The 27,328-nt window shown below is 38.9% G+C and overlaps 2 protein-coding genes across 2 annotated transcripts; both read right to left on the bottom strand.

Moving 5' to 3' along the window:
* Positions 1 to 117: 117 nt before the first annotated feature.
* On the bottom strand, positions 118 to 15,211 carry LOC103817877 (radial spoke head 10 homolog B). The gene is made up of 20 exons (XM_030229757.2): positions 14,436 to 15,211; positions 13,185 to 13,486; positions 12,374 to 12,449; positions 12,084 to 12,152; positions 11,707 to 11,880; positions 11,077 to 11,162; positions 10,348 to 10,468; positions 9,373 to 9,549; positions 8,561 to 8,702; positions 7,974 to 8,095; positions 7,320 to 7,506; positions 6,552 to 6,660; positions 6,388 to 6,467; positions 6,140 to 6,288; positions 5,240 to 5,347; positions 4,053 to 4,226; positions 2,795 to 2,843; positions 2,164 to 2,274; positions 879 to 1,074; positions 118 to 460 (listed from the first exon to the last, which is right to left on the bottom strand). The coding sequence occupies exons 2-20, from the start codon at positions 13,451 to 13,453 to the stop codon at positions 193 to 195; spliced, it is 2,667 nt and encodes an 888-aa protein (XP_030085617.2). The 5' UTR covers positions 13,454 to 13,486; positions 14,436 to 15,211; the 3' UTR covers positions 118 to 192.
* Positions 15,212 to 15,603: 392 nt separating this feature from the next.
* PMS2 (PMS1 homolog 2, mismatch repair system component) lies at positions 15,604 to 27,211 on the bottom strand. The gene is made up of 15 exons (XM_030229901.2): positions 27,071 to 27,211; positions 26,714 to 26,853; positions 26,032 to 26,118; positions 24,872 to 24,974; positions 24,011 to 24,194; positions 23,389 to 23,556; positions 21,987 to 22,084; positions 21,597 to 21,696; positions 21,258 to 21,342; positions 20,716 to 20,868; positions 18,815 to 19,706; positions 17,862 to 18,029; positions 17,280 to 17,380; positions 16,180 to 16,349; positions 15,604 to 15,793 (listed from the first exon to the last, which is right to left on the bottom strand). Exons 1-15 carry the CDS (start codon positions 27,088 to 27,090, stop codon positions 15,650 to 15,652), a joined length of 2,613 nt encoding a protein of 870 aa, XP_030085761.1. The 5' UTR covers positions 27,091 to 27,211; the 3' UTR covers positions 15,604 to 15,649.
* Positions 27,212 to 27,328: the final 117 nt, after the last annotated feature.

The raw sequence follows: 27,328 nt of genomic DNA, 5'->3' as shown, positions 1-27,328 counted from the left end.
CTAGTTTACCCAAAACTCTGGTGTAAAAGACTGCTCCCTCTGAAACCAGCAAGTCTTGTGCATACAGTTGAGCCATTCTTACAGCTTCCTACACGTGTGGGTCTTCTGGGGTTGTTTTGGTTTGGTTGGTTGTTTTTTTTCCCTTATTTGAAGAGTACTTGCTTGAAGCTTCAGCAGTTCCCAGCAGAGGATTTATTTCTTTTTCTTCTTGTCAGCAGTTGCCTTGGTACCTCTGGGTGCTGTCTTCTCTGCCTCTTCCTCCTTAGGCTCACTGCCTTGTGAGCCTCTTTTTGTTGGTGAGGATTCTCTTTTGGAGGCCTCTTTTTTCAGCTGCAGACTTCTCCAGGAGAGGAGTTTCTCCCAAGATGATGAGGCTCGTTCCCTGAGCCTGACACTCTCCTTTAATGCAGCTGCTTCTTGCCTTCTTGCCTCTTCTTCTTCTTCTTTTTCAGCAATAAGTCTGCATGAACAAAATTTGAATTTAAAGTACTGTAAGGGAAGGGACACAGGTTTCCACTGGCTAAGCAACTCCAGCTCTAGTATGTGCAGCATAAACTGCCACAGTGTGGAGAAGCAGAAAGTCTCTATTACCCCCTCAAGTCCAAATATGTCTTAACTACCTTGGCACAGAACAAGAACCAAGTGCTAGGAAATACCAGAGCTAAGTTTGTAACGTGAAAGCAGCCTGTATTTATTACTCCAGCCAGCAGCAGAAAGCACATGAGTTATATTCTGTATGTTACTAATAAAACCTGTGTGAGTTTGTTTTCCAGGTACAGTATGCTGTATTACTCTCTTGAACACACTTCTCATGTTCAATAATTTTGCTAGTGGAAAATAAAGGATAACAGTACTGCCAGACAAGATTCAACACTCACCTTTCCAGCTCCTCAGCCTGGATCTTTCTCAGCTCAGCTAATTCAGCATCCTGGGGTTTTATTTCTTTTATTTTATCTCTCAGCACTATTTCATGCTCAAAAGCAGGGAACAACTTCTTTGTGAGAAAGACTTCCACCTGACACATCCAGGAATGAAACAGCACCTTTTGTTCATCTTCATCTTCTTTTGCTTTATCTGCAAGATGTAAATTAAACATGTTTATTTAGCAGGGCACTTCTATTTCAAATGTGTTTTGGACTACAATATTTCAGCTCTGACACTCTGCAAAGGGAAGGTCTGGCTTCTGCATGATGCAGAGGATGAAAGGTGTGAGACACTTGGAACTGAACGGGGGTGGCCTTGTTCTGAGGCTTCAGTGACTTGGCCCTGAGAATGGCACAAAAAGACAATGAACTCTTCCCTTTAAACCTGTGATAAGAGTCTTCTGCAGTAACCTGATGACAGTTCAGTATCTGTGACTCCTGTGCATGGGGGAAGGGATGAACAAACATGACCACCTGAAAGGACAGAGGTGTGTGCCAGTGTCCCTTGTCATGTCAGGAAACAGGCCAGGCCCAGGTGATGGGCCCTGAATAAACAGTTTCTCAGACAGGTAACATTTCACCCATCAGATTTCAGCAAAAGAGCTGATGACTACACAAAGATCCTTGTCTACCTCTGTCCTTGGATTTGAGTTCTGTAGCAGCAGAAAACATTTAACAAACACAAAAACCAACCCAGATGAGATCTGCTAATCAGCTGGAAGGAAGGTGGTACAGAAAACTACCACCCTCAACATACCAAAGTGCTCTTACAGAACATCTCTTCTGCCTGAATGTTGGCCTGTCCTATCATTAGGCATCTTAGTCCAACTAATGGTGGCACACCACTAATAATAATTCTTATTTTAAGTAGAAGCAGCAGAACATGGCAGTAATAGATTTTATTTGTCCAAGACACTCCACAGACAGGTTTGCAGCTTGAGCTTCTCATAGAGTAAATACAAATTACAGCTTATAGATGCCCTGTAAATAAAATGTAGCATTTTAAAATTGGGGAAACTTTGTAAGTTAGTATTTAAATGTCTTATTTAATTATGAAGTTTTATTTTATTTTTTAAAATATTTTAAATTTTTAAAAAATCTTCCTCCAGAATTAATGCTCATTTACTGCCCTCTTGTGACAAGCTGAAATCTGCCTATACAAATAAAACTTGACAATTCAAGAACTACAAGAGATTTCTGTGTGTGTGTGTTAAGTCTTAAAACAGTAGGATTGTTTTACCTATCAATTCCTTTTCTGGAGAGGAATCTTGTTCTTCTTTTACATCCTTGTTGGGCAATGACACATCATCTTTGCTTTCTCCGGGAGTTATGGGCAATGAGAGAAGAGTTTCTGATATTACAAAGAAAGAAAATTAAAATTACTCAGCCTTTAATCCTGCACGTGAAATTCCAAGTTTGACCTTCAGCACAACAAATACAGGTTGTCATCTGCCCTAAAAGTCAGGCCTGTGGCTAAAATACTTCTGAAATGATGAAAAGTTTCTTTCTAATGAAGGCACAATGCAGAGTTCAAGCTCCAGTTTCCATGCCCACGTGAGTGGGACAGAACAAGATGAATTAAGATTTAAAAAGCCTTTAAAGATATTTTTAAGGAAAAAGTGATAGCTTCTAATTAAAAAGCATAGAAAATTTAGGAATTCCAACTTGCCCAGGCATCTGTGTACAGCAGGTATGGAAAGCTAAACATAAACTTTGTCGTAATTGCCAAACTGAATGGAGCTGCCCTCTGTAACTGCAATACATCAACTGTTTCCATGATCAGCTCCTGTTTAATTGTTTTGAAAGCTGCAGAAAAAGTAAATCTCCTCAAGCCATCTCATAGTTTTATGGCTACTTTATACAGTACTCACCCAGTAGAGAAGATTGAGCAGGATCAGTGTCTTCATAAGGTCCCAGTGGCTGGCAAGAAGTTTTAAATTCAGTTACTAAATGTCTGGGCCTGTGTTCAAATCACAAAGTAAAATCCCAAGTCCCTTTGAGTCATGCAAATTCCATTCTCCAAAGCATTCTGCCAGCCAAATGCATTCTGCAATCATGCTTATCTCAAGATATTTCTATTGCAGGAGTGTTTCAATACTTTTTAAGTATGTCCAGGTAACACTTTACCTTCGATACCAGCCAGGCAAGTAGGATTATCCTATTTCAGAGCTAGGGAAAGACAGCACTACAGAAAATGAAAGCTCCTGGTTTTTGACCTGTTCCTCTGTCCTTACATATTGCTCTACATATTATTCATCTATTGTTCATCTGCTCCTGAGTGTAGAGCTCAGCTGCCTTGGAAATGTCATCATTTATGTCTGTAGCAATTATACTTCTGCTGCACTAATGAAATTTTAGCCTCAGAACATTTCAATTAAGATTTTTTTTCTTTTTCTTTTCTTTTTTTTTACTATTTTAACTGGACCACTTCACTGTGCAACTGTGTCACTGCTTGCAGTGATGCTACAAAGGAATGAGTGCATAGGGTGGGAACAACTGGCTAAAGAATGGGAAGTGGTGGTGTACAGTGGCACTACTGGCTCCCAGAGGCTGTGAAATTATGTTTGTGAATACTCCTTGAGTTAATAAAAATACTTTTATCTTGTGCATAATTCCAAATAATAACAATTACTTCAACTACTTCAACTTCTTCAACTACTCTGTATATAAAAATTGCACCAGTGTCACAGGCAGCATCTCACAATCTACAAAGTCCTTATTCTGAAGTTTAGCAAAAAGAAAGAGGACAGCTCAACTGCAGGCAAACAGCAAGGCTTGCTGCATACAACAGCTGCAATGCCATTTTTGCAGGACAATTTTAGACATTCAGCTTAATGCAGAAGAGACAAATCTTTCACCAGCCAACCAATCTGTCAGTTCCCCTTCAGAGGTACTCTATGTGTATTTACAGTTATCTGGGAAAATGTGCAAATATGTTAAAACTGTCTACATTGATGTTAAAATTTAAGGTACCAACAAACAGCAAAAGCAGAAGGACCCAATCAAGTATTTGTTTATGCAAAAAGGGGAAATTGGTTTCCATGGTCAGGAAACAGAACATTTTCAGGGCCTGACTTCACTCTCTCAGTGGACACATAATAACATTGAACAGGGCTGCATCAACTTTACCTGGGGTGCAGAATGTTCCGTGAGAGAGGCAGCTGAGGTTTCCTTGGAGAGCTCCTTGATTTCAAAGCTACTTCTTTTCTCATTATCTTGAGCTTCTTTCTTCTGGATCATATCCTCAGTAACATACACCAATGCACATTCAAGAAGAGCTTCAAAAAATTCCAGAAAAACCATCTAGAGTAAAACAAAGGCAGTGGTAAATTAGTTAATTTTTACAAAATCTCTTCGTTAACAGGCCTATGTACCTGAGCAAGCAAAGAACTCAGAAGTGGTAGTGAAGGCCCCCTGGCTTCATTTATCTAGTCAAACATCCCTTTTTCTGAAGAAAAACTGAAAACAGACAAAGCTCAAAAAATTCAGGAGAGGATATGATGTGCTACACTTTATACAAGTCATACTGACCTAAAGCACTGCACTGATTTTTGTTGTATCTGGAGCTATGAGAAATTTCTCTAACAAGTAACTCACAACCACAGCTATTACTTAAAACATCATATTTTAATTACATGGGATGCTGCTAGAAACATCAAGAGTGGGTTTATAATGGATTCTTTAGTAAGACTTCCACTGTGTGTTCAGTTTATCAGATCCTGTTTAGAACAAATTCCAGAGACTGTTGCTAAGTAAGAGTTAATTCTTTAAGGGTTAAAACCCTCTATACTAGGCCAGTTCTCAGGTAGCACAAGAGTCTTCTACAGTCACTGAGGTGGCAGCACCTCACATGTCACTAATCAGGTTTCTTGCATCACCAGATTTTCAGGCTCAGTGGGTTCACATGTTAATTACTGTTCCACCTTAACAGCCTCAGTGCAGTGATTAATCCCTCTGTGATCACTGCAGATCCATATTGTCAGGCAGCTCCCCAAGGACAGAACTATCACTACCAGCACTCCACTGGAAAGGAGATTTCCTTGCATGGATTATGGCACTCCTAAGGACCTTTCTGAATGGTCAAGTATGCTGAGACTGTGCTAAGATGAGGTACTTAAGAAAAACATGAGCTGAACTAAAAGATATAAGCAGAACAAAGGAAGACAAATAGAGGCTCGAGTTTTACTCTATATTTTTTTAATAAATTAATCCATTTTCCTCTTGCTTCAGCAGGAAGAACAGCATTCACAGCAGTTCTTAAAAGCAATTTTAACTGTTCCCATAGCAACGAACTATGGTTTATTTTCCATACACACCTCCAGCTCCAGGTTGACACCATAGATGCCAGGTACGGATGCACCAACTTTGACAAATATTCCCAGAACTCTTGGAGCAGTTAATTGTTCATTGAGAAGTTTAAAATCCTGGGTAAGAATAAATATCACATGTTAACAGCACTTAAGGTGTGCCCCACATGGACCTAATCTACCTCCCTTTCTAGCCTTTGCCAAAATTTCTAGTGGTTTCAAATGATACTTCCACTTCAGTAATTAACAGCAGAAATTCTAGTCCTATTGAAGACAATGGGAATTTTCCCCAGACTGCAAAAGCAGTGTTACGAAAGAACTTGAGAAAGCTCATAAACAAAAATACAAAAAACTACAGTTTTGCCATCCAATCTTTTCTTCATGAAAAAATTGCTCAGATTTATAAAGTAAAGCACCCAAACCCTAGGCATATCAGGGGGAGTTGTTCTCTACCTTCATAGTAATCTTGATCTGTCCCCAAATTACTGAATTTTAGTAAAGAATCTCATGCTCTTCTTGTAGTAAATACATTATTGAAATGGTTTATGGTGTTATTTCAATAGCTGTTAGTCTTTGAGTTCTAACAAAAGGACATGTTCATATATACATTTTAAGATGGGGCAGAGGGAGACAGTGGAGATCAGAAAAAATATTTATATTCCCTTAAACACATTTGTCTAGGATTTGATAAGAGTAAAAAATTACAATTCAAATCCTGAAAAAGTGCATAAATAACAGTAGATAACTGTAGGACAACTGTTCCTTTACTGCTCCTTGGAGAATTTGCACAAATAACCTCACTCCCACCTTTTCAACAGTGCAGAAGCCACAGGGACTATTTTAAAAAATAGAAACCAAACAAAGAAAGCACATCTAATCACACAAAACATAACAAAATTAGATTATTACATCCAACATCCAGAGGAATTGCCTCAGCTTCACTGTGGAGTCAAATGGATGTCTGGGACATGGTCTAGAAAAATCTCCATATATTTCCCAGCATTTCTCAAGGTAGCTCATGGCAAAAGCTGAGAACTCTTCCCCTGAATATAAGATACCTTTCAAAATGAATTGGGAAAAAATAACATTAACAATAAAACTGCCATGCATGTGATACTAATTAATGAATTCTGCAGAAAAGAAATAGCATTGCTTACCTTGGACACAACAGGCAGAGGGCAGAATATTCCTGGACATCATTTCTAAGAAACACTTCTCCAGATGAGGAACTTCATCTCTACAGTTTAAACAAAAATACTCTTGTCTGGGAAGATTCAAACTGATTACACTGAAATAAATTTCACTAAAAGATGAAACTTACTTGTACTTTTCATGATAGATATGAAATGCCAGGTGAACAAGGTCGGATACAAATGTTCTGAACAGTAATGTATGACTTGGATCATGTATGTCCTCAGGTGATTGATGACCTGAAAATTTTTAAAAAAACAAATTTCTACTGTTCTCATGTATATTAAAATGCTTCTAGGCATATTGATTTGTCAGCCCTCTTATCCTCTCCATCTGCACCTATCACAGTGTAACAACACACCCAGAAGACTCACACCAGACAATGCAGCACTTCCAAACAAATTTCAAGGGAGAACTGTCCACCTGTAGTTGGATCTTGGACAATTCTCTTTCTAGAAATGCATTCACTCAGCATATACAGAAATAAAAGAGGATTCAAAGCTGGAGTTAAACCCTTCACATACCAGTGAAGGTCTAAAGGGATTTGATTGATTAACTGTCTCTATGGAAGACAAAAAAATATTACATGCAAACCAAAGTTAAGAACACTGAAAAAAAAAAATTGTTTCTCCTACTTCTCTCTCAAAATTCTCTCTCTTAAATAGTAATGGCAAGACCAGGGGTGAATACATATTTTGAACAGATGGCAGCTCAGTGCAATTTCTTATGTTGTATTTTAATTTTGTATTTTCTTGCCAGAGAAGTGTAAATTGATCCACTGAAAACTCACAGGCACAGAGGTACTGACTCAAGACCACCTAACTCCCAGAACTGAGCTGCTAGGAGAACTTGCCACTCCAACTGTCCACATCTTACCCTGCTCACCAGGAATACAAACCTCTCAACAGTCGATCTATTTCAGCGAGAGTTATGGAGGAGAGATGAAAATTGCAGTCCTTCAGAAACCTCCAAAACTGCAGCATAGTCAGGCTGCGAGTGCTGTTAGAAGTAGCACAGCCTAAGGTACTGTAGAAGTAGTAGGCTTTTCTCAATTTTGAAATATGCCTCAACACAGCCAATTGTACCTAAATAAAGCAGGATATGTTTTCAGCATCATCTCAAAGCAAGAAGAGACCAGTTTGTATTGATCCTGTAATTGGGCAGATAATTATTTGACCTTGCAACTTAGCATATCCCTGGCTAAGAGTTCACAAAAGCACTACTCAAAAGTAATGCTTCAGCTCAGAAGGGTTTTGGTGACTAAAAAAACAAATCATCCTCTGTCAGCAGACAAACCTCAGAGTAGCTAAAGCTGGTTGCTCCATGCCTTTCCAGATATGTTAACCTATTTTTTTGGCCTTTTTTAGTGGAAGATCAGAAGAGGCAATGAATACTGTCTATTCATTCTTTTTGCTTTTCTGTTTTCACAGCTTTCAGATTTTCAAATAATTGTTTAATAGAAAGAGTTACTTTAACACAAATAAACCAGAAATAAAATAGTATGAAACACAATACAGGGGAAAACAGAAAGTATCAAACAGTAGACTTGTACTTGTCGAGATTCGGTCTCTCTGTATTCCCTTGGGAATGAGGCAAGCAGTGACGATAAATCCAGATGAACATCTGATCCCAGAACAAAAATCTTTCCCAAGGCATTAACGATTCTGGTCCTTTCTACCAAGAAAATAAAATAAGTTAGAACAAACTAAAACAAAGCTTAATATATACAGACACAGAAAAACAAAATTTGTGTTATTCCTTCTTATATTACCGACTTGGAACAATAGATTCCTTCACAGTAAGAAGTAGAGATTTCACAAGCAACAGCAGAACAACTGAAGAGCAATTGATTCTATGAAATCAACCCCTAACCAAAAGGAAATGCAGACATTAAAAAAGCTGTAAAACTTTCACACAACAGTTCCATTCATTACAAGATGTGGTGTGGATGTGCCACTTCACTCCAAGTGTCACTCACAGCAAACGCAGCATGGAAGCAAAAGCCATGACTCCCATTTCTATCTAAATTCTTTGAAGAAATAGGTCTGGTCCTTGAGTATGTACAAACAGTTTCATATTATAGTAAAATGGAACAACAAAATGTGAACTAATTGAAATTTGTTTTGTTAAGATGCTCACTAATGCCGAAATGCCTTCCTGGGCTAGTGACTCTCTGGTTCTTGGCTTTCACAGCAGACCCTTGACGAGCAGGACTTTCCACGTGACAATCATTTATGAACTCTCCTTCAAAACTAAGACCATTCTTGAAGACAAAGATGCCCTACAAACAGATTAATTATAATATAAATATAAAACAAAATCTATAAAAACCCCAAACCACTAATTCTCTCAAATTTCCTTTTCAGAATCCTGGCTAAAATGCAATATATGAAATAAAATACAGCAAAATAATTTTTCCTACTGTCTTTTATAATGCATTTTGTCACCTATTAAATAGGTACACTGTTAGGACAAAGGACTGACTATATATCTGTTTTATTTTGAAAAGTATTTTCTCCCCATTTTGAAAGACTTGTTTGTACTCCTTAGGTTGTATATGTGGCACTCCACACTGAAAAAATAGAGTTTTTTCAAAAGTCATTTTTATGAGAGGTTTTAAGAACTTCTCTGTGCAAGGATAGCTTGAAATCCATTAGCTCACAATGGAAGCGTGAAATTCTGACCAACCACTGCAAAACTCAAGATGCACCTATTGAACTGAAAATCTCCACAGTGAAATATATGTCTTTGTATACCTAAAACATATCTAATCACAGAGTCAGCCTGTGTCCTTGGAAGGACTCCAACTGCCTTCAGAGGACTCTCTGCCCTTTGTGTGGGGATTCCATCCAGACTGCAAACTGAATGTAGTTTGTTGTACAGAAATCTAGAGATCCACTTAGAGGAGAACAGTTTGCTCTGCTGGTGTTTGTAGTTCTGACAATACTCACCTTGCCATGCTTCTTATTATGCACCCATTCTCCACTGTACACTGTTCCATCAGAATAAAGAAATGTCCCATATCCATGGCGCTCCCCTTTTACAAAATCCCCTGAATATTCACTCCATAGAGAATACTTAGATGTTTCCATTCTCTTCAAAAACCATGAGTGTATGCCAGAACCGTGCTGAAAAAAAATTGTGTGTTTAAAAAACAGATCAAGACTTTGGCAATTCTCTGAAATAAAAGCCCCCAGCTGATGGCTGCAGCACTTCAAAGCAGGGACAGAACTAGATCCTACAAAGGTGTATGGGAGAAGCACCCAGAGGATGCACTGCATCAACACATACTTGAGCAAGCTCTACCACAGGGACTCCTAAAGATACCCACCCTTCCTCCCCGAATCCTTCTCCTGTAGTGCTGGACAGCCAGGTGAGGAATACCATGCCACAGAGACAGGATGGTCCACAAACTGGACTTCTTGACAATTTTAAGCAGAGTGAAAAGACAGAGCAAGTAACTCACCTTCTTTTTGAAACAGAATAATAAATGGAAGGAACTGAAAATGCCACAAAATTGTCTCCCATCATAAAATTTTCCCAAGAGGGAACAGTGTGGTCTTGTATTTTACAGGCGACAAAGAAATAAACTGCCACGTATACCTACTGCTGAAGTCATAGCTCAAGCTAAGTCACAAACACTTCTTTAATTTTTTTTTAAATTGAAAAATGTCTATATTTTCCACTAGGGAATGAAATTTTGATTTTATAAGACTAAATCAAAATCCTTTAACAATTTGAATATTGCTAACATAAGAATCATTTTACAATAAAGAACATGTTTTTGTTATCTCAACTAACAAACTCAACTGGCAAAAATCGTACAAAGCTCCTTTGATATTGCATGAAACTCCCTGTTTAGCTTTCCTGTAGAGTAGTGGACAGATGCTGAACTAAAGAAGGGTGTCTGGGGAAGAAGTTAATACCTGCAAGCCACACTCCCACTCTCCTTCGTACTCTTGATTATCTGTCAGCCATATCATTTTTCCATGTCCATGTCGTAGATTTTTCTTCCACTGACCAAAATACATATTTCCAGATCTGTAGCTGCAAAAAACCAATAAAAGTTAATTCATACTAAATTCTGTGCTGATCTTATGAAATGTTTATGTGAAACCTCATTGCTAATAAATTTATAATTTATTACGGCTAAATATAAGCATTAAATTGAAAATTGACTCACTATGACATGGACACAGAGGTTTTATTGTAGCCACTGTATACCTCCAATTTTTAATTTACAAATCACTCAAAGTATTAACCAGCTCTTTTTCCCAAAAAGTCTTTGCCATAGCTATTAACAATATTTGTTTATATAATTCTACAGATAAGTCATTTATTCATAAGGCAGCTTTATCTGCTCAAATCAATCAAGTGCATTTGTTTTTCAATACTGAACTGTGGTTTACCAAAGCTGATTTGGGAATTTGTCTTGAGCTATTGTTTTGTGCGAATGGTCAGTAGAAATACTGCACGTAAAAATAAACTTCTAAAGGTCTGTCTTGTTATCATAAAGCACTTTTTACATTTTTTATTCTACTGCAGAAGGTACACACTACTATGAAATGACAGCATTTGTACCCACTTTAAACAACACAAGAAACTGCAACATAATACAAAAAATGAAAAATGTTGAAAAGTGTTATCATATTTACCATCTGAATCCCCATCCTTCTCTGACATTGTTTACCCAATCACCTGCATACCAGGAGGTCTGTTCCTGATCATAATAAATCGTACCCTGGAACAAAGAGCACAGTCAGTTTAAACACCTTAATCTTCATCTACCTGAATAAAACACCACATACAAATGATATGATGCTTGTAATCATGTTCTAACACTTAGGGTCACTTTGACTCACTATTCTGAAAGCAACTGAAGGAATAGAATTAAATAAAGAAAGAAAGCTCTTTTGATTAATATTAGGTAAGACCTTAGAAAACACCAAATGTTCAAAAGAAAAATCCTATTACATTACATCAAAGTCCACAATTTTTTCAAACCTCTTGGAAATACTTTGAGAGAGCTAACCTTGGCATCTTAATTACAGTACTCAGTCTGAGGTAGATAAGTTTTCTGACCCATTCAGTCTTTTACTTCCAACAGTAGTTCACAGTATTAACTGTATTCACAGCCTCAGAAAAGCTCCCTAGGTAAAACAAATCTCTATACAGCATAAGACCACGCAACAGAACAAAACATTTTTGTGAAACCTTTGCACAGTAACACTTGCTGCTCCTGAAGGTATCACCCAAGCCAGTGCTCTCATTTAGTTCTTACTGACCTTTCCATGTCTTTTCCCCTTGCACCAATAACCAATGTAAGAAATTGGATGAGTACCACTCCTGAAAACTCCATATCCATGCCTAAGTCCGTCTTGGATTGATCCTTCATAAACACTGCCATCCGTCCAGGTGTAACAGCCATTATATGTTGGCACATTCTTAACAAATGTTCCCTGAAAGATTAAATTACAACATTAAAGTCTAAGACTCTCTGTTTCCCAACCTTCTGGACAAGTCAGGCTTGTAACTGAAATCACTACCACAGCTCTGCAGCTGCCACCTGTCCTGTACCAATTACTGCAACTTATCTACTTTCCTTCAATTTGACATCTAACTGGGTGCATCGTGTTCAGTTATAACTTAAATAGGACTTTACCTCATACTTTACTCCATCAGCCCATGTGTAAGTCCCTTCTCCATTCATACGCCCTTCAGAAAATAGACCCTTCAAAATGAAGAGAATAACATCATTTGCAGATTTACTCTTACCCCAGCTGAAGCCTACATTGACTGTAAGATTTTAAAAGAATGACACATTAACTCCTCTCCAACTACTAGTTTCAAATCAAGAGTTTTAATGCCAGAAACTAAGCAGAGCTTTCAGTGCTTCTCAGGGCTCTAGAGAGAGAACTTATTCTGCTACTTTTTTAAAATTTATACACTCACCTTGTATGTATTTCCTCCCACAAAACATATAAATCCTTCGCCCTCAAAGAATTCCTTAACTCGTTCACCTTCATAGCTACAAAGAAAACAAACTAAAGATGAAGATTCCAAGTCACTGCCAATAGATCTAAATCACATAAACAACCACAAAATCACATAAATGATCATATAAACGATCATGAATGACCTTTGATTTACCGTGATCTACACAAAGGTCAGCTGGTGCATCTTGTGTAGAATAATGAACAAGAAAATTTTCAATTTTTTGAAACTTCCTTGTAACATTCCACATAATTGTTGTGTTGCCTCAGATCTGTATTTCCTTCAATTAAGAAAAAAAACCCCACACTGGTAGTATTTTCTTCCTTACAGTCAGGAATGCTGGCATATGACACATTACATATAAATATCGTATTGAAATACAAAAGGATTTTGTTAACATTGCTGTTCACCTGCTTCCTTAGTTTAGGACATTCTGAAGAGATATGAGCAGCTTTAAGCATTAAAAGCAGTAACAACTAAGATCACATGATATATTTTCCTTCACCAGTGATCTGTATACTTCAATAAAACTTCACTGAAGGTGAACAAGCTAAAAGAATGAGGGTTTTGGCAGGCAGAGAGCAGCAGCAGCACTCTAGGATGCAAGAAGGCAGCAGAATTCCATGTGAACATCTCCTAAGGTGCCACTGCTACTAGGACTGAATAACTTGATTCTCTGCTTCCAATCAGTGTTTGTATGACAATGGCTACAGCAGAGATACTTAAATGAGAGTTCTTGACTTCACTGCTGTATTTGTAACAAATGTACCTTTTTATAATCACTTGAGCAAGAACAGGCTCTTCATAGAATGGGGTAACAGGCGGGACTGGTGGTTCCTCTACTTCTGGTTCTTTATCTGGTGCCTCTGGAATTGCCAGAGTTTCTTCACTCAGTGAGTCACTCCGCAAATCTCCCAGTGTTGTTAAGCTACTCTCAGTTGGGGTTTCTAGAGAGTCTTCTGACTTCTCAACAGCTGCCTTTTTACCATCTTTCTTAGCATCTTTCTTCTTGACATCCTTCTTCTTGCCTTTTATCATAGCTACTGAATTGTCTCAATGTGTACTTCCCTTCTGAAAAATGAAAATTTATTTCTGTCTAATGTACATATTTTTAAACTAGAAATTAGTTAAAAAACCCAAAACACAGACAACTACCAAAAAAAAAAAAAAAAAAAAACCAAAAAAAACCAACCCAAAAAACCCCTAAACCCCAGTATTTCTGTGATTATTATAAATCCATGTATTAAAGTAATCTCTGTAACAGCAATTCCTCAAGCCAGTGGTGTCAGCTTGCAGCAGGCAGGCCACAAGGTTAACAGGGAGCAATGTCTGTGAATTACCTCCAAGTCTTCCATCAAAACCACTGTGATGGAAGTGTTATTAGTAGACTTACTTTTGCCACACAGAGACCTCCATCTTTACCTGTTTTTTAGCTATTAATTACATTGAAAAGCTGAAAGCCAGTTCTTAAAGATATGCATTGGGCAAGTATTGGGAAGTTACACCTGCACTACTATTATTGATTTAATCTGCTTCCAAGTTACGAGGTGCAGACTGAACCACAGCACAGCAGAGTCATTTTGCCAGTTGAAAGACACCTGAAGGTTAAAGGATTGCCTGCACAGCTGCAATCCCATCACAGCCGGGTATCACCGCTTGGTAGTGCAAGAACCCAACCTGCGAGTGCCGCAACGTCGAGGCCTGGCAGGGACAGCCTCAACCGGCACCCGAGCGAGGAGCGGCGGGGCCGGGCCGGGGCCGAGCCCTTAACCGAGCCCTGTCTGAGGGGCGGCGGGACTTGGTCGGTGCCGAGCCCTTAACCGAGCCCCGACTGAGGGGTGGTGGGACCTGGCCGGTGCCGAGCCCCGCTGAGGGGAGGTGGGACCTGGCCGGTGCCGAGCCCGGTCTGAGGGGCGGCGGGACCTGGCCGGTGCCGAGCCCCGCTGAGGGGCGGCGGGACCCGGCCGGTGCCGAGCCCGGTCTGAGGGGCGGTGGGACCTGGCCGGTGGTGAGCCCTTACCGAGCCCTGGCTGAGGGGCGGTGGGACCTGACCGGTGCCGAGCCCCTCTCCCCCGCGCAGGCGCAGTGCGGCAGCGCTGCCGTAGCCATAACAACGCCGCCGCCGTGGGCCTGGGCCCGGCCGGGCTGGCTCCCGCACCGGCAGGGCTGCAGAACCGCGGCTCCACACCAACACGGACAATTTCCTGAAGGTTCCCGGACACAAGAACACGGACAATTTGCTGGAGGTTCCTGGACACTGCCGTGCTGGGTACCATAGGAACGGCTCTGCCACATTGCTCGGAGAAGCGGCGCGGACTGGAGGAACAGCAGCAGCATCATGGCCACAGCTCCATCAGCGGCACATGGAGCGTGAAGGGAACATGTGCCAGGGAACATAAACACAGATTTCTTGGGTCAAATCTTGGTCCTGCCTTGGCCAGGTAGAACGGGAAGAGCGTAGCGACCTGTTTTAATGGTTTCTTATTCAAATAGACCATTTTCTACCTGTTTTGATTGTACCGAGATAGAATTTGGACTGACCAGACTGGCAGTGCCTCGTGAGACAGCTTTTTTCCCCCATTCATTATCAGAAAAAGAATCCCAGTTCTTGAAAAACAAGTTTGGAATTTGGAAGGGGACAATGCAAATTAAAAGTAATGATGCCAGACTAATAATTCTATTCAAGCCTTAAACACAGATAACAGGAAATTAACAAATGCAATATTAAATCTCGAAGTCATTATCTAACAAAACCCAGCTTTGGTATAAGGAAAAAATATTTAAACTTGTGTATAATTTTAATTTTTTCTAAAATGATCATAAATGTGATGTATAAACATTGAAAACTAAAATTTGGTTTATAGCATTACCAGGGACTTGAATTCACATTCCACTTCATTTTCAGAATCAGTGTATTTGCTATAAATGAGGTTCAGCTACTCCTTATCTTTATATATAAACGTATTTATTTTATAAAAGTTTTGATTGCTGCTCAAAGAAGTACAACACACAGTAAACTGCAATAAGAGAGAGGTTATTTACATGAATTCCAGGATGTTGGTATTGATGACTCAACAGGCATATCAAGGAAACCCTGCTGAATGCCTCCAAGTGCTCTTGCTTCCAACTTGAAGACTGCCTAAAATTTTTTTTGCTCAAAATAAGATAATCATGATAAAAGCTCAAAATATTGCCAAGAATTAAAATTTAAAATGTTAATAAACAGACACTGACTTATTGTGGTGAAATCAAGTCCAAACTGACTATGTGTCTCATAGTCGGCCTTCCATGGGGGCAGTTCCAGGGATGCTCAATCTCACCCATATGGGTGATCAGTTTTCTCATTTCCTGCACATTCAGTGCAGTTCCAATCATCACCTGCAAGCAAAGGAAAAAAAAAAATAATTCTTTCCTTTTTCCATTTGCCAGCTGACACAGACCAGAGCAGTACTTCAGCTATAATAGCAAATTCTGTACAAGGCATTAAAAATAAAAAACACCTTTATCAGACAATCAGAAGACAAAACACAGCTAACACTGGGTTCATGAGCCCATTAGTTTGGAACAAAATAAAAAAACTAGCAGAAATATTTCCCAAGGTACACTAGATAAAAACATGAGGAACAGAAGGAAGGATATTAGCTACTGACACTCAGCAATAAATAAACTTGCCCTGCAATACACATGCAGATACAGCCACCTGTACTACATCAGGAAATGTGGTATTTATTTATTTGAACACAAACATCAAGTGCAGTACTTACAGACTTCCTGCAAGCTCGAGAAGCAAACATCTGTCTGACCCTGGAGGGCCTGCACATCACTCCAGGGCAGTCACTCAACATGAAAATCAGCTCATCTATGTCTTGTGGCCCAAAAGTCCAGTTTTTACTTGTTGGCAATGATACCAATTTAACTCTTTGAGTTACAGGAGCTGGAAGGTTTGCAATGACAATAAAGAAACACAGAAGTACAAGAAATTACTTTTTTCTTGAGAGAAAAGCTGAGAAACTACTTTAAAATGTTAATATGATGTGATGTGCATATATACTAATGTTTAAATTTAATCTTTTGATGGATGTAATTAACTAACCAAAGTGGTAACTATGGCAGATGTCCTTTTAACATCAACAAAAAGTTGTTTGCAAACTTAAAAGCAGGAAGATCTACTTTCTAACAAACCCTTCAATTCTAAAGAACAAGTGGTTTATGAAACTTTTTTGAGTTTATGTGACTACAAAAATCATTCAGGATTTACAATGGTAAGAGACTGATAATTAATAGCATTTTAGACCAAAGAAACCTTGGGATATTCTGGAATGAAGACTCTGGAAAAAATGTGTAGTGACTTCCCAAATAGCAAAGTGGTACCACACTGCATTTTCATTATCCTCACTGTATAAGGGAAACAATAAGGAATTGCAAGTTACAGAATTTATTCAAAAGAACAGAGCAAGTCAGTACTAAAGCCATAAGGAAAACCAAAGATCAGTTATTAATTCTATCTATTTATTTTATATTACTAGATTCACCACTTGCCTATGTTTATCCCTGCAGGTGTACTAATAAAACAAAAGTATTTTTAATGTAACATATCCAGAAAATGCACAGCCAGTCATGCAACCAAAGAGTAACTCCAGTCTTCAAAAACTTCTGTAAAAAGCTGGCAAGACAAATAATTTACAATGTTCTGTAAAGTCATGCAGAGGGACCACAGAATCATAAATCTTAAAAAACAAACACCCCATATACAATAAAGCATCTTATTTCAAATCTTCTGACCACAGCTAAAGGAATTTTTGCATAATAAATAAGATTAATCCTTTGAACTCTTTTATTTCCAGCAATTCTGGTCCAAACTCACCATTTTCATTTATGACAAAATCAAAGCCATTTTTTCTGAATATTTCCAGGTTTTCAATCAATACAGTTTCATTTACTGCTGTTAAATTGAGATTTTGAGGCCTGAAAGAGAGAAAAAAAGATGGTGCTGCATAGATACACAGTGCAGAGAATTAAAGACAAATTTCAGAAACGAACTAGAAATACTTAATACAGAGCTCTGTAAAACTTTTCACTCTACTCTGTTAAAAAAACATCTCAGTAGTGAACAGTTGCTTCCAAGTGCTACTCAGCAGATGAGGTCAGCTGGGCAGCATTCCTTGCTGCAGGAACAGTCTCCAATATCCTGCCAAACTGTGGGTTGCTATGAAAAGCCCACTGGGAAATCTGTTTGACCCCCGACTTGCTGCATAGCTAGAACTGCATCCATGGAATTTATGTTTCATATAAGGATTGACTCTTTGAAACACAGAATATAAAAACCACTTTAGTCTCAAGTGTTCTGAATGTGTGAAATGCTACATAAATATAAATCATAGATATCCTTCTGAAACATTGAATTCAACTTAAAACATGTTTTTGTTCAAACACTGAAAATACTTACACTATCAGCTTCTGACCTTGAAGAACAGTGTGTTGTTGCAACATCTCAAAGTTGTATTTCTCATCAGTAGCATGTTGGTCAATTATGAAAAGATCAGAATTCAACTTTGCTATTATAAACCCTAAATTGAACTGGCCAATGATTTCCATTTTTGCAAACATTTCTTTACTGTATACAAAAAATATAAAGAGATTACAAATCACACCTTTATCAGTTAACATGTAAAACATAAAAACTTCTCTTTCTCCCCTGCAGAACACACTTCATATTAAAAAGAAAAATCTCATTTAAGCAGGATACAAATGCTGAAAATCTGCCAATGACTTATGAGGCCATTTCTGGCAGAACAAAATCCATCATTAAGGCAGGTTGCCCCCATTTGTGATACCAAAATTAGAAGCAGGCAATATGGCAATAGCCCAGGTAAGTAACACTGAAGATGGCATTGTGGTTTTGAAGGCAGCTGACATATTTGCCTCCTTTTCACAATTTAATACTTTCCTAACACATTTTTTAAATCCAAATATTAACAAATCACAGATACTGACTGTCCCCTGATCACCTGAACGTAACTTACCATGTATGTCTCACCAAATTTCATTCACACAAGGGACAAATACGAGCTATGCAGTCTTTTCAATGTGCTGTCATGAAGTTTGGTGTTTCTCTTACTGAGCTGCAATTTACAAGGCTATTCCAAGCCAAATCTATGAAGTTTGTGGCCTTTTTAGTGTCTTTTCCCACATTCTGTTTGCACTTAATTATAATAGCTGCTCTGTCAGTAAAATAACTCATCAAATAGATTTTTTTGTGACATTAAATAAAAAATAGACCCAAACCTAGCAAGTACATGAAAGGCTCTTGCCCACCCTCAATACAGGTCTTATATTTATGCTTAACTAATTTTATTAACTGAGGAGTAAAATATATTAAACAAATGAATGCAGAAATACCTGATCTCTTTTCTTAATTCATCTTCTGCTACTTTATTGTCCCCAGGACTAATTTTTGCTTTAAATCTTCTGTAATTTTCAGTTTCTGTATTTTTCTGTTGTTGCTGTATTACCTTTTTTACTTTTTCTGCCAGAGCCTTCATAGAGAATTCAAGAGGGACAATTTTCTTTTTAACTTCCACCAGTACATCAACACTAGTGTTCTTTTCTTCAGGATATTTACCTGCCTTGGAATCATCTGCTTCACTTTTAAAGTTTCTGCTTTTAAAACGTTTTACTCTTGGGGAACAGCTATTTGCTTCTTGAGAAAACTTGTTTTGATCAGTCCAGTCATTCACTAGATCTGGCTTGGGTTCAGTGCCCAAGACCTGAACATCACAGTCCAGTGACTTCTTACTGCATCCAGCAGTTTGAAGACATTCCTCCTGCTTCTGTTCTTCTGTGCCACAGAATTCTTCCTCAGAATTAACTGCACTTTCACTATTGATGCAGCTTCCAGCTTCTGGTGTACTACATCCAGCATCTGACTCAGAAATACTACAGAATCCAGAATCTGAAGCATCTTCTAATTTTATCAAGTGTCTCCTTGGAACTGACACCTTTGAGTCCAACTTATGACAACTTTCAGCCTTCTTAGTCAAGACAGCCTTTTGAATCTTTACAGTACTCCCAGTGGTAACAAGTAACCTTTGTCTAGGGGAATTGTGCTGCTGTTTTACCTTTATAGAGCTTTGAAAATTACTTTCTGTTGCTTGGAGAGAGAATGACTCCCTTAATCTGGCAAGAGTCATTATTCTTTTGCCTTCACCACTTGAATTTTCAGTCTCAGAGTCAGAAAGCATGTCTGCCTGAGGCTTTTCTGCCTCTTCAGGAAGTGTCTTCTTCAAGTTACCTAATGAAATCAGAATATAGAGTATTTCAAGATCCTAAGTTAGCTGGAAACATGAATTAAAGGATGTGCTTTAGGAAAAGGAATGAAAAGAGGTAGAAAAATAGCAAACTGATCAAAGGAGTCCTGAAGCTTCAGACAATAAATATGGGCTGAAATGCATTAATATCAACCACAGAAACAGTTACATCTTGAAGACATTTAATGACACTACTAAGAATGAATCTGTAGTCTCTTTTTAAACTGGAACAGTAATCAGTCCAATCAGCACATTTATTTATATTATCAAGAGTTTAATGACAGAGTGACAATGAAAAGTGAATTGCTTTTACACTTTAATGGTCACTATGAAATTTCATTGGCAAAGTGTTAAGGAGCTGGCACAATAGGCACTTAGAGTATAAGGGATTTGCTGGTCATTAGAGGACTTCAACCTCGTCAACTGCCAGTCCAACAAGGATTTTACTGAAGGTTAATTTAAAATAACAGTGAGAATCAGGCTACAACTGACTCTGTACGTCAGCAAAAAGGAAAATTAGAAGGGGCTCTGTTGAATGAAAGGAAGAGAATGATCTTGACTCAGGAAAGCAATCTTGAAAGACTGCACAGTCACAAGAGAATCATCAATTTCTGCAGGTAACATAAAAGAATCGAAGTTTAAAACCTAATAAACTCATACTTAATCTTCTTTTCTTTTTTATGACCCCTAAACCATTTTTTCTCAAAGACATTTTCGTAAAAAAACCACAGGTCTCTTTCAGTATCTTGGGAGAAATCTTTTGCAAGCATTATCAATTAATTCTGTGTGAATTTTTTCCTCACAAATTTGACTGTAACTCCTACTGTGCTGGCATGTGTCATTTCCGTAACAATCACTTAATAACTTAGGGTCCTTCTTTATTTTTGGTTTCATTTTCTTTTTCATTTCTTTTTTGAGTTTTTAAAAACACTTTTTTTCGTCTTTAATTCTCTGCCATATATCATACTCAAAGTTCCACATTTTGTGACCTACCTGTAATGTCCAGAAGCTTCTGATTGACATCCAGTTTGTTAACATCACTACCAAACATCTCCATCAGAGAAGTCTTTAGAATTGCTAATAAAAACTTTTCCTCCTGAAGCAAAATTTGCCTTTTGTCAGGAGTTACATTGATGTCAACACACTCTGAAAGAAAAAGAAAAAAAACCTGCTTTACAAATAAAATGCAATGTTATTATACAGAATTAGTTCTGGTTTGTTTGCCATTTTGTCTTCAAATCAGATTTAACTGTCTCAACATCTCAGCAAACAAACACATGATACAAGTTTTCTTGTATTTAAGATGACCTCTTCCTCATCACTTAAGTTATTTTTGAGTATAGAAAAGGTGGAGGGGAAAAATAGTGGAACCACAGCTAGATTCTACTTCTCCCTCACCAACAGAGCATTAAAAAATCCCCAGAGGGCAGGAAGTCATACAGATAAAAATGACAATATTCTTTAAATACAAACATAATTGAATAAAAAATTGTAATAGCCTTTACTGAAGTTATTAAAAATTATTCAGAACTTACCAGAATCTACCCCAATGTTAAGGACCACAAATGGATACTGGTGTTTATTGTGTAAGTGATAAACCTCATTCACAATCTTGACAACCTGCAAAAAAGGAGGAAAAACAATAAATTTCAGAAATATTATCTTCTCTTTTGCACCAGTCTATATTAATTAATGTACTAAAACATGTATTGCATGATTAAGATCTTGTTCACTCAAATAGACAGAACTAAGACAGAAACTTGAGACGGAGGAACTTCTACTACCAACAACAAACATCCACATGAGCTACTAATCCTGAGGTTTTCAGAGAATATTGAGTTGGTGGGGCTGAAGACAGAAAACCAATCCCTCACCTTGGCTGGATCGCAGGGCCGTTGGTTGATAAAGAAGAACTGTCTGTCTGTGGTGCTCCTTCCAACACCGTGATCGCAGCGGGAAATGAAGCCACTAACGCTGTTGGGTAAACACGTGAGAGTAAGGGAAAGGGGATGAGAAAAGCATGCTTGGGGGAATGGATTTTATAAGGGGCTTGAGGAAACACTATTATACAACAGCAGTGAATATGTAAACACACATCTCCTCTCCCAGTTCCTTGTCTGACAAAGGCTACTACAAAACTTCATCCCAATATCTACCATGCTGTTCTTGGCTCTTTTCAATACTATAAATCACACCTTTTTATTTTAAATTTTGGTTTATGGTAAAGTGCCACAGGCAGCAGTGGTTTGTACTTTCCTGATTACCTATAAAGGTTTTGAGGCATGTCAGCAGGGTTGAGTCCATATTCTTCACAAACAGCTTCACTAGGAGGAAGCTGAACGAAAGGAATAAGGCTCTGCAACTGAAAAAAGAAAAAAGAGAAAGGAAGTGAAACATCAAACCTATATAGATTTTTCCCTCCTATTTTATTGTCATTTATTAGCCTTAAAATTTATTTGAGAAAAATGGTGGGTTTTGGCTGACCAAGAGCTGACCAAGACAAACACCTAAAATATCCAAACCTACTAGAAGATTCTCACTGTTCACTGAGAAACAGAAAAGATCCTCTAAGAAATGCCTGTTTTCATCCTTTGATATCACAACCTGTGCTTTAGCTATTTCACAGACCCTTACATTAAATGTACACAGGCAGAACAATAAAATGATTGACAGTTTGACATACATATGACCTAAACAAGTTTTATGCTAAAATAAAAGGCAAAAAGAGTAACAGAAGTTTCTTTTGAAAGGACAACAGAACTATTAAAAAATGTGTTATTTGAACCACAAGTTCCCTAAGAACAGTTACATTTACCATAAACATTTTCCCCATCATGCCACTATTATTTGGCATGACTTATTTATTATTTTCTGCCATTAGAGCAGCTTCTATCAGTTTAAGTATCCAACATTGAAATACAGGCTATAAACTAAATATTCTATTCAGAAAATTGATAACACTCAATTTTCAACTATGCTTGGTGCCACATGGCAAGACAAAGTTACATCTTCCCTCTCATCTTTCAGCCAAAGCATGAAAAGGCTTTGAGATCTCTGTATGGGCACTGAAGAGGGAAAAATTGTTTATCAACAGCCAGCAGCTATCAACCACTCAATATTTCTGATGACTGTAATATACAGTTGTAGGAAGGATGTTTTTGAGCTTTTTTTCATCTCTGCTTTCATCTAGAGGATAACAATTATTTTTATAGGTATTCCTTAGAAAGCATTACAGTCTACAGCTTTACAGGGGCTGACTGCAATCCCATTTAAAGGTTATCCAGAATAAAACTTAGTTTCATAGGAAGAGCTTGCCAAAGTGGATACACCTCAGTTTTCTGTCTACAGTTAAGACTTTCACATCACACCATTTTAAGGGTTTTCTAAAATTGCTTGTTCTTGTGACACACAGTCCATTTGCTGACACAACAGCTCTTAAAACTGGTTTCAGAGAGATATTAAGCCATAACCCCATCTCATAAATAATTTCTAAAACACCTCTGAGCAGATCCAGGACTTTCAGAGTCCGTGGAGGTTGCAGTGTCTCTCCTCTGTCAGCCTCTGGGGTGTGCTGCGGGCCAACACTCCATCCCCTCTCACTTACTAGATATTAAAATTCCCTCTATACAGCTACATTCTCTCTCTTTTCAATAATAAAAGCAATACCTGTTTTTGTCCAAACACTGCTCCAATGTTCTCCTTTAAACTGGGACTTCCAGCAGTGGATATCACACAGCTTTTTTTCCCCTGGCCAATTTGATTCGTGCAGTTAATCCGCACTCCTTTGGAAACAATACAGTAAGCTTGCAACAGCTGGACCATTTTTGCATATTCCTATTAAAGGAAAAAGAAGGTTCAAATTCATATGAAATGTCTCTTTTTAAAACAAAGCATTCAATATCTGCAGGTAACAAAAGGAGGAGTTTTATCCTTAAAATCTTTACAAACTAAATTTAAAATATGTATATATATGAAAAATAGTACTTTAAAAATAAACAAGATGTTTACAAGACATATTTAGCCACAACACAGCAGTTTGGTTTTAAAACACAGATAAGTGATCATGATATGGATTCCTTTCAAAATCTGAAAATCTGAGAATGTACCTTTAAATCCAAATATTGCAAAGTAGAAGAGAAAAGCATACAAGAAGACTTTTGTTATTTGATTAAGATGTAAGACAGGCATGCAATAGTCTGTAATCAGTACATTCTACAGAGAAGTGAATTTCATTCAGCAGTGAATAAATTCTGGAGGACAATACTCCTTTGAATTGGGAATTTCTGACCTTTTTGATGTTTCTTTGGAACTCTTTATGCCGCACTGGTAAGGTATAAAACAACTGCTGGATGCTGACAGTGGTTCCCTGCTGCCGGGGAAAAGGAGTCCTCTGAGTTATTCTGCCATTGTGATCAAACACCAAACGAGTTCCAACCTTTGCTGACTTATGACAGGTGAAAATGGTAACATCACTAGTGGGAGGAAAGAGGCAAAAGAATTATTCATTGACCACCATATTATCTCATCTATTCCTCATGACAAGCAGCACAGAAACTACAGCAATACTATTAATTTTATTAAAACAACTCTTCCCCATACTCAACTAAGAACCTGCTCTTTAGAGTAGTGTAACATTTCCCTAGCTACACATTCTGATTTGAATCCCTTTCATCCCTCTCTTATAAAACTCAGTGTTAAAATCTAGTTCTGCTGAACAGTATGTTCCTCATTCTAATAGATACCAGCAGTGCTGTGTACAAAAGCTGATTTAAAATGTATTGTTGGTCTGAAAGAAATTTAAGAACAGCCTTAATGAGTTACAAACTAACAACCAGTACTTAAATATTACGGTGCTTTACATCAGAGGATCAAATACTCATGTAAATACACAATCCCACCCTGTAAAGATCTGCATCCTTAAGTAACACCAAATTTTGTACATAAAATGACCAATTAGGTGCTTAGAAACACAGAATAATTTTGGTTGGAAATGACTCAGGATGTCATGCAACCTATTGTTCAAAACTGACCTACCAGTAAGGAACTGGAAGTTTCCAAAGCCCCACTTTGTCAATAATAGTAAACTGAAAGGGTGCAGTGGTTTTGTGCATATAGTAACTTCCTACTACTAATAAATAATATTAATTACCTTAATGCACACAGTGAACTCAAAGCTTCACCTCGAAACCCAAATGTTTCAATATGTATTAGATCAGAAAAATCTTGTATCTTTGATGTGTAATGTTTCAGAGCTGGAAAAAGACATTTCAAATATATATTTCACTTCAAAGTGCCACTGGTTTACACAAGTAGATTTTGTATGCGTATCAAGAAGCAAAACACCTTCTATATTATTCACAGTATTTTACATAACGATTAAAGACAAAATACTGCTTGCTTCCCCCTTTTCCTATAAACCAGATCTCTTTAAAATCCTCAGATGCACCTGCTACTTCACACTTACATCACAGATTTATTCAGCATTATTGCTATAAGCTCTACAAGATGCCTCAGAGCAGGACACAGCACCTGCCTCTGCTGCTGCTGGACCTGTCACAGATTTTGCCCTGCCAGAACCAGCTGCAGCCTGTGCTGTGCATGGTGCACAGAGGACAAGCACAAGCCCGACCACCACAGCAGCTGAGGAGGACTCAATCCACACCACCAGTTCAGCACCAGTCACCAGGTAACAAACTGACCTAGCAGCAGCACCCCTGCACTTTCACTGTGCTGGAACAGCAGCACGTCGAGTTTCTGATGAACCAAAAATGTACAGTGAGCAAAGTCAGTGAGTAATAACCTATGGGGAAAAGATTCCTAGTTGTTTTATCAAAAAATAAATGCCAGTATTTCTACTGCAGTGGCTGGTTAGATCCATCAGACATTATTGTTTTTTGCTCCCACTTTGTGCAATTCCAAACTAGCAAATGGGAAGTCTGACAGTCATGGCAATGTCAGTTCCCCTTCAGCAAATACTGGAGTTTATAATTCACCTTCCCAAAGCAGCCTTCACTTCCACACAGCTCAGCTCCAACAACAACCAGTGATTAAACATGAATTAAGCCACATGAACTTTTATAAGATTTTCTCCTCTGTGATTATTTATATTGCTTGTACCACTTAAATAAGCAAAGAAACCAAAGACTATTTCTGGGTTACAAGAACTATAACCACAAGAGCACTACAGAAGATCAGTCTAGTGCTGCTCAAGTCTTGCAGGTAACACACACATTATGTAAAAGCCAAGAGTCCATTAAATATAATTAAACTAAATGCCCACATCTAAATTATGAAAAAAAATCAACTTACTCAAGCCTTCAAAGTTTTCCTCTTCCACTCCACCTCCATTATCTGAAACTTCTATCAGTTCTGCCCCATGATCTTTAAGTTTTATATCTACAAAATTGAGTCATAAAATATTTTAATTCTTGATGTTCACACATGGTGTTTGGTACCAATTTTGCACTTGAAGTCAATTTTTCAAATAATAGCTTTCTATGTCAAAATTGAATGACAGAAAAAACCCCAAAAACCTAACCCCTGACAGTCGTTAAAAGTTAGGTCAATCTCATGCAAACCAGTCTGTAGTTCCAGGTAATTCAGCTTCACTGAGCTTGTGTCTGAACAGAAGTTTTCCCAATTATGCCAGCCACCATCCTGGAAGCTGTGGAAACCAGCCCTGCCTTTACCCTGTGCTAGCCCAAGGCCACCGGCTGGCACAACCTGACCACCACTGCTGCGCAGACCACACACTTTTTTAGTGGCCAAAGGGGCCACTAGAAATTAAATAACACAATCTCACATGCTGCTAGGAATGCAGCTGGAGTCTGGGAATCAGACTGTTTTATTAACCTGAGGTGTAAAATCACTGCAAAGATGCTTGGCCCAAACGGAAAGTATTTGTCCAAATTTGTTAACATCCACTCGGTTTTGAGGAAAAAGACGCGCTTTAGAAGCCTATGAAAAGTTATTAAATTCGAGGAAGAGTTACCGATGTTGGTAGCTCCAGCATCCAGGCTGTTCTCCACCAGCTCTTTCACGGCAGTGCCGAGGTTCAGCACGACCTGCCCCGAGCAGATGCGATGGACAGACCCGCGGTCGATGGGCCGGATGGCCGCGGAGGGCTGCGGGCTGGGGAGAGAGGGACAGCAAACCAAGGCCGTGAGAGCGGGCAGCAAACCCCACTCAAGCGAGCCGGGAGAGGAGGCAGGAACCAGGGGAAGCCGGAACGGCGCCGGCAGCCGAGGTACGGCCCGTGCGCGGGCTCCCGTGAGGGGAGCAAAGCGGCCTGGGCAGGGGGTGGGACGGCGGGGACCAGGGCCGGTGCTGGGTCGGTGCACTAACTCACCAGGGCGCAGCCGCCTCCATCGGGGCCCCGGCGGGGCGGGACGGGCCGCACTCTCCTCAGGCTCCCGCCCCGCTCAGTCAGCGCCGGGAGGGCCGGAGCGCGCCCTCCCCGCACGGCCGGCGCTCCCCGGCCCGGCGGCGCAACTCCGCCCTATGGGGACGCGCTCCGCGACTCAATGCCGGCCAATGGCAGGAGGGCGGGCGGGCGATCCCGTAGTCCATTGGGTGCTACGAGTGTCAGTCACGCGCCGCTCCGCCA

The sequence above is a fragment of the Serinus canaria genome, chromosome 14 (genome assembly GCF_022539315.1).
Source record: "Serinus canaria isolate serCan28SL12 chromosome 14, serCan2020, whole genome shotgun sequence".
Lineage (NCBI taxonomy): Eukaryota > Metazoa > Chordata > Aves > Passeriformes > Fringillidae > Serinus > Serinus canaria.
Note: the sequence above shows the minus strand (reverse complement) of the source record. Positions and strands in the feature narration are given on the sequence as shown.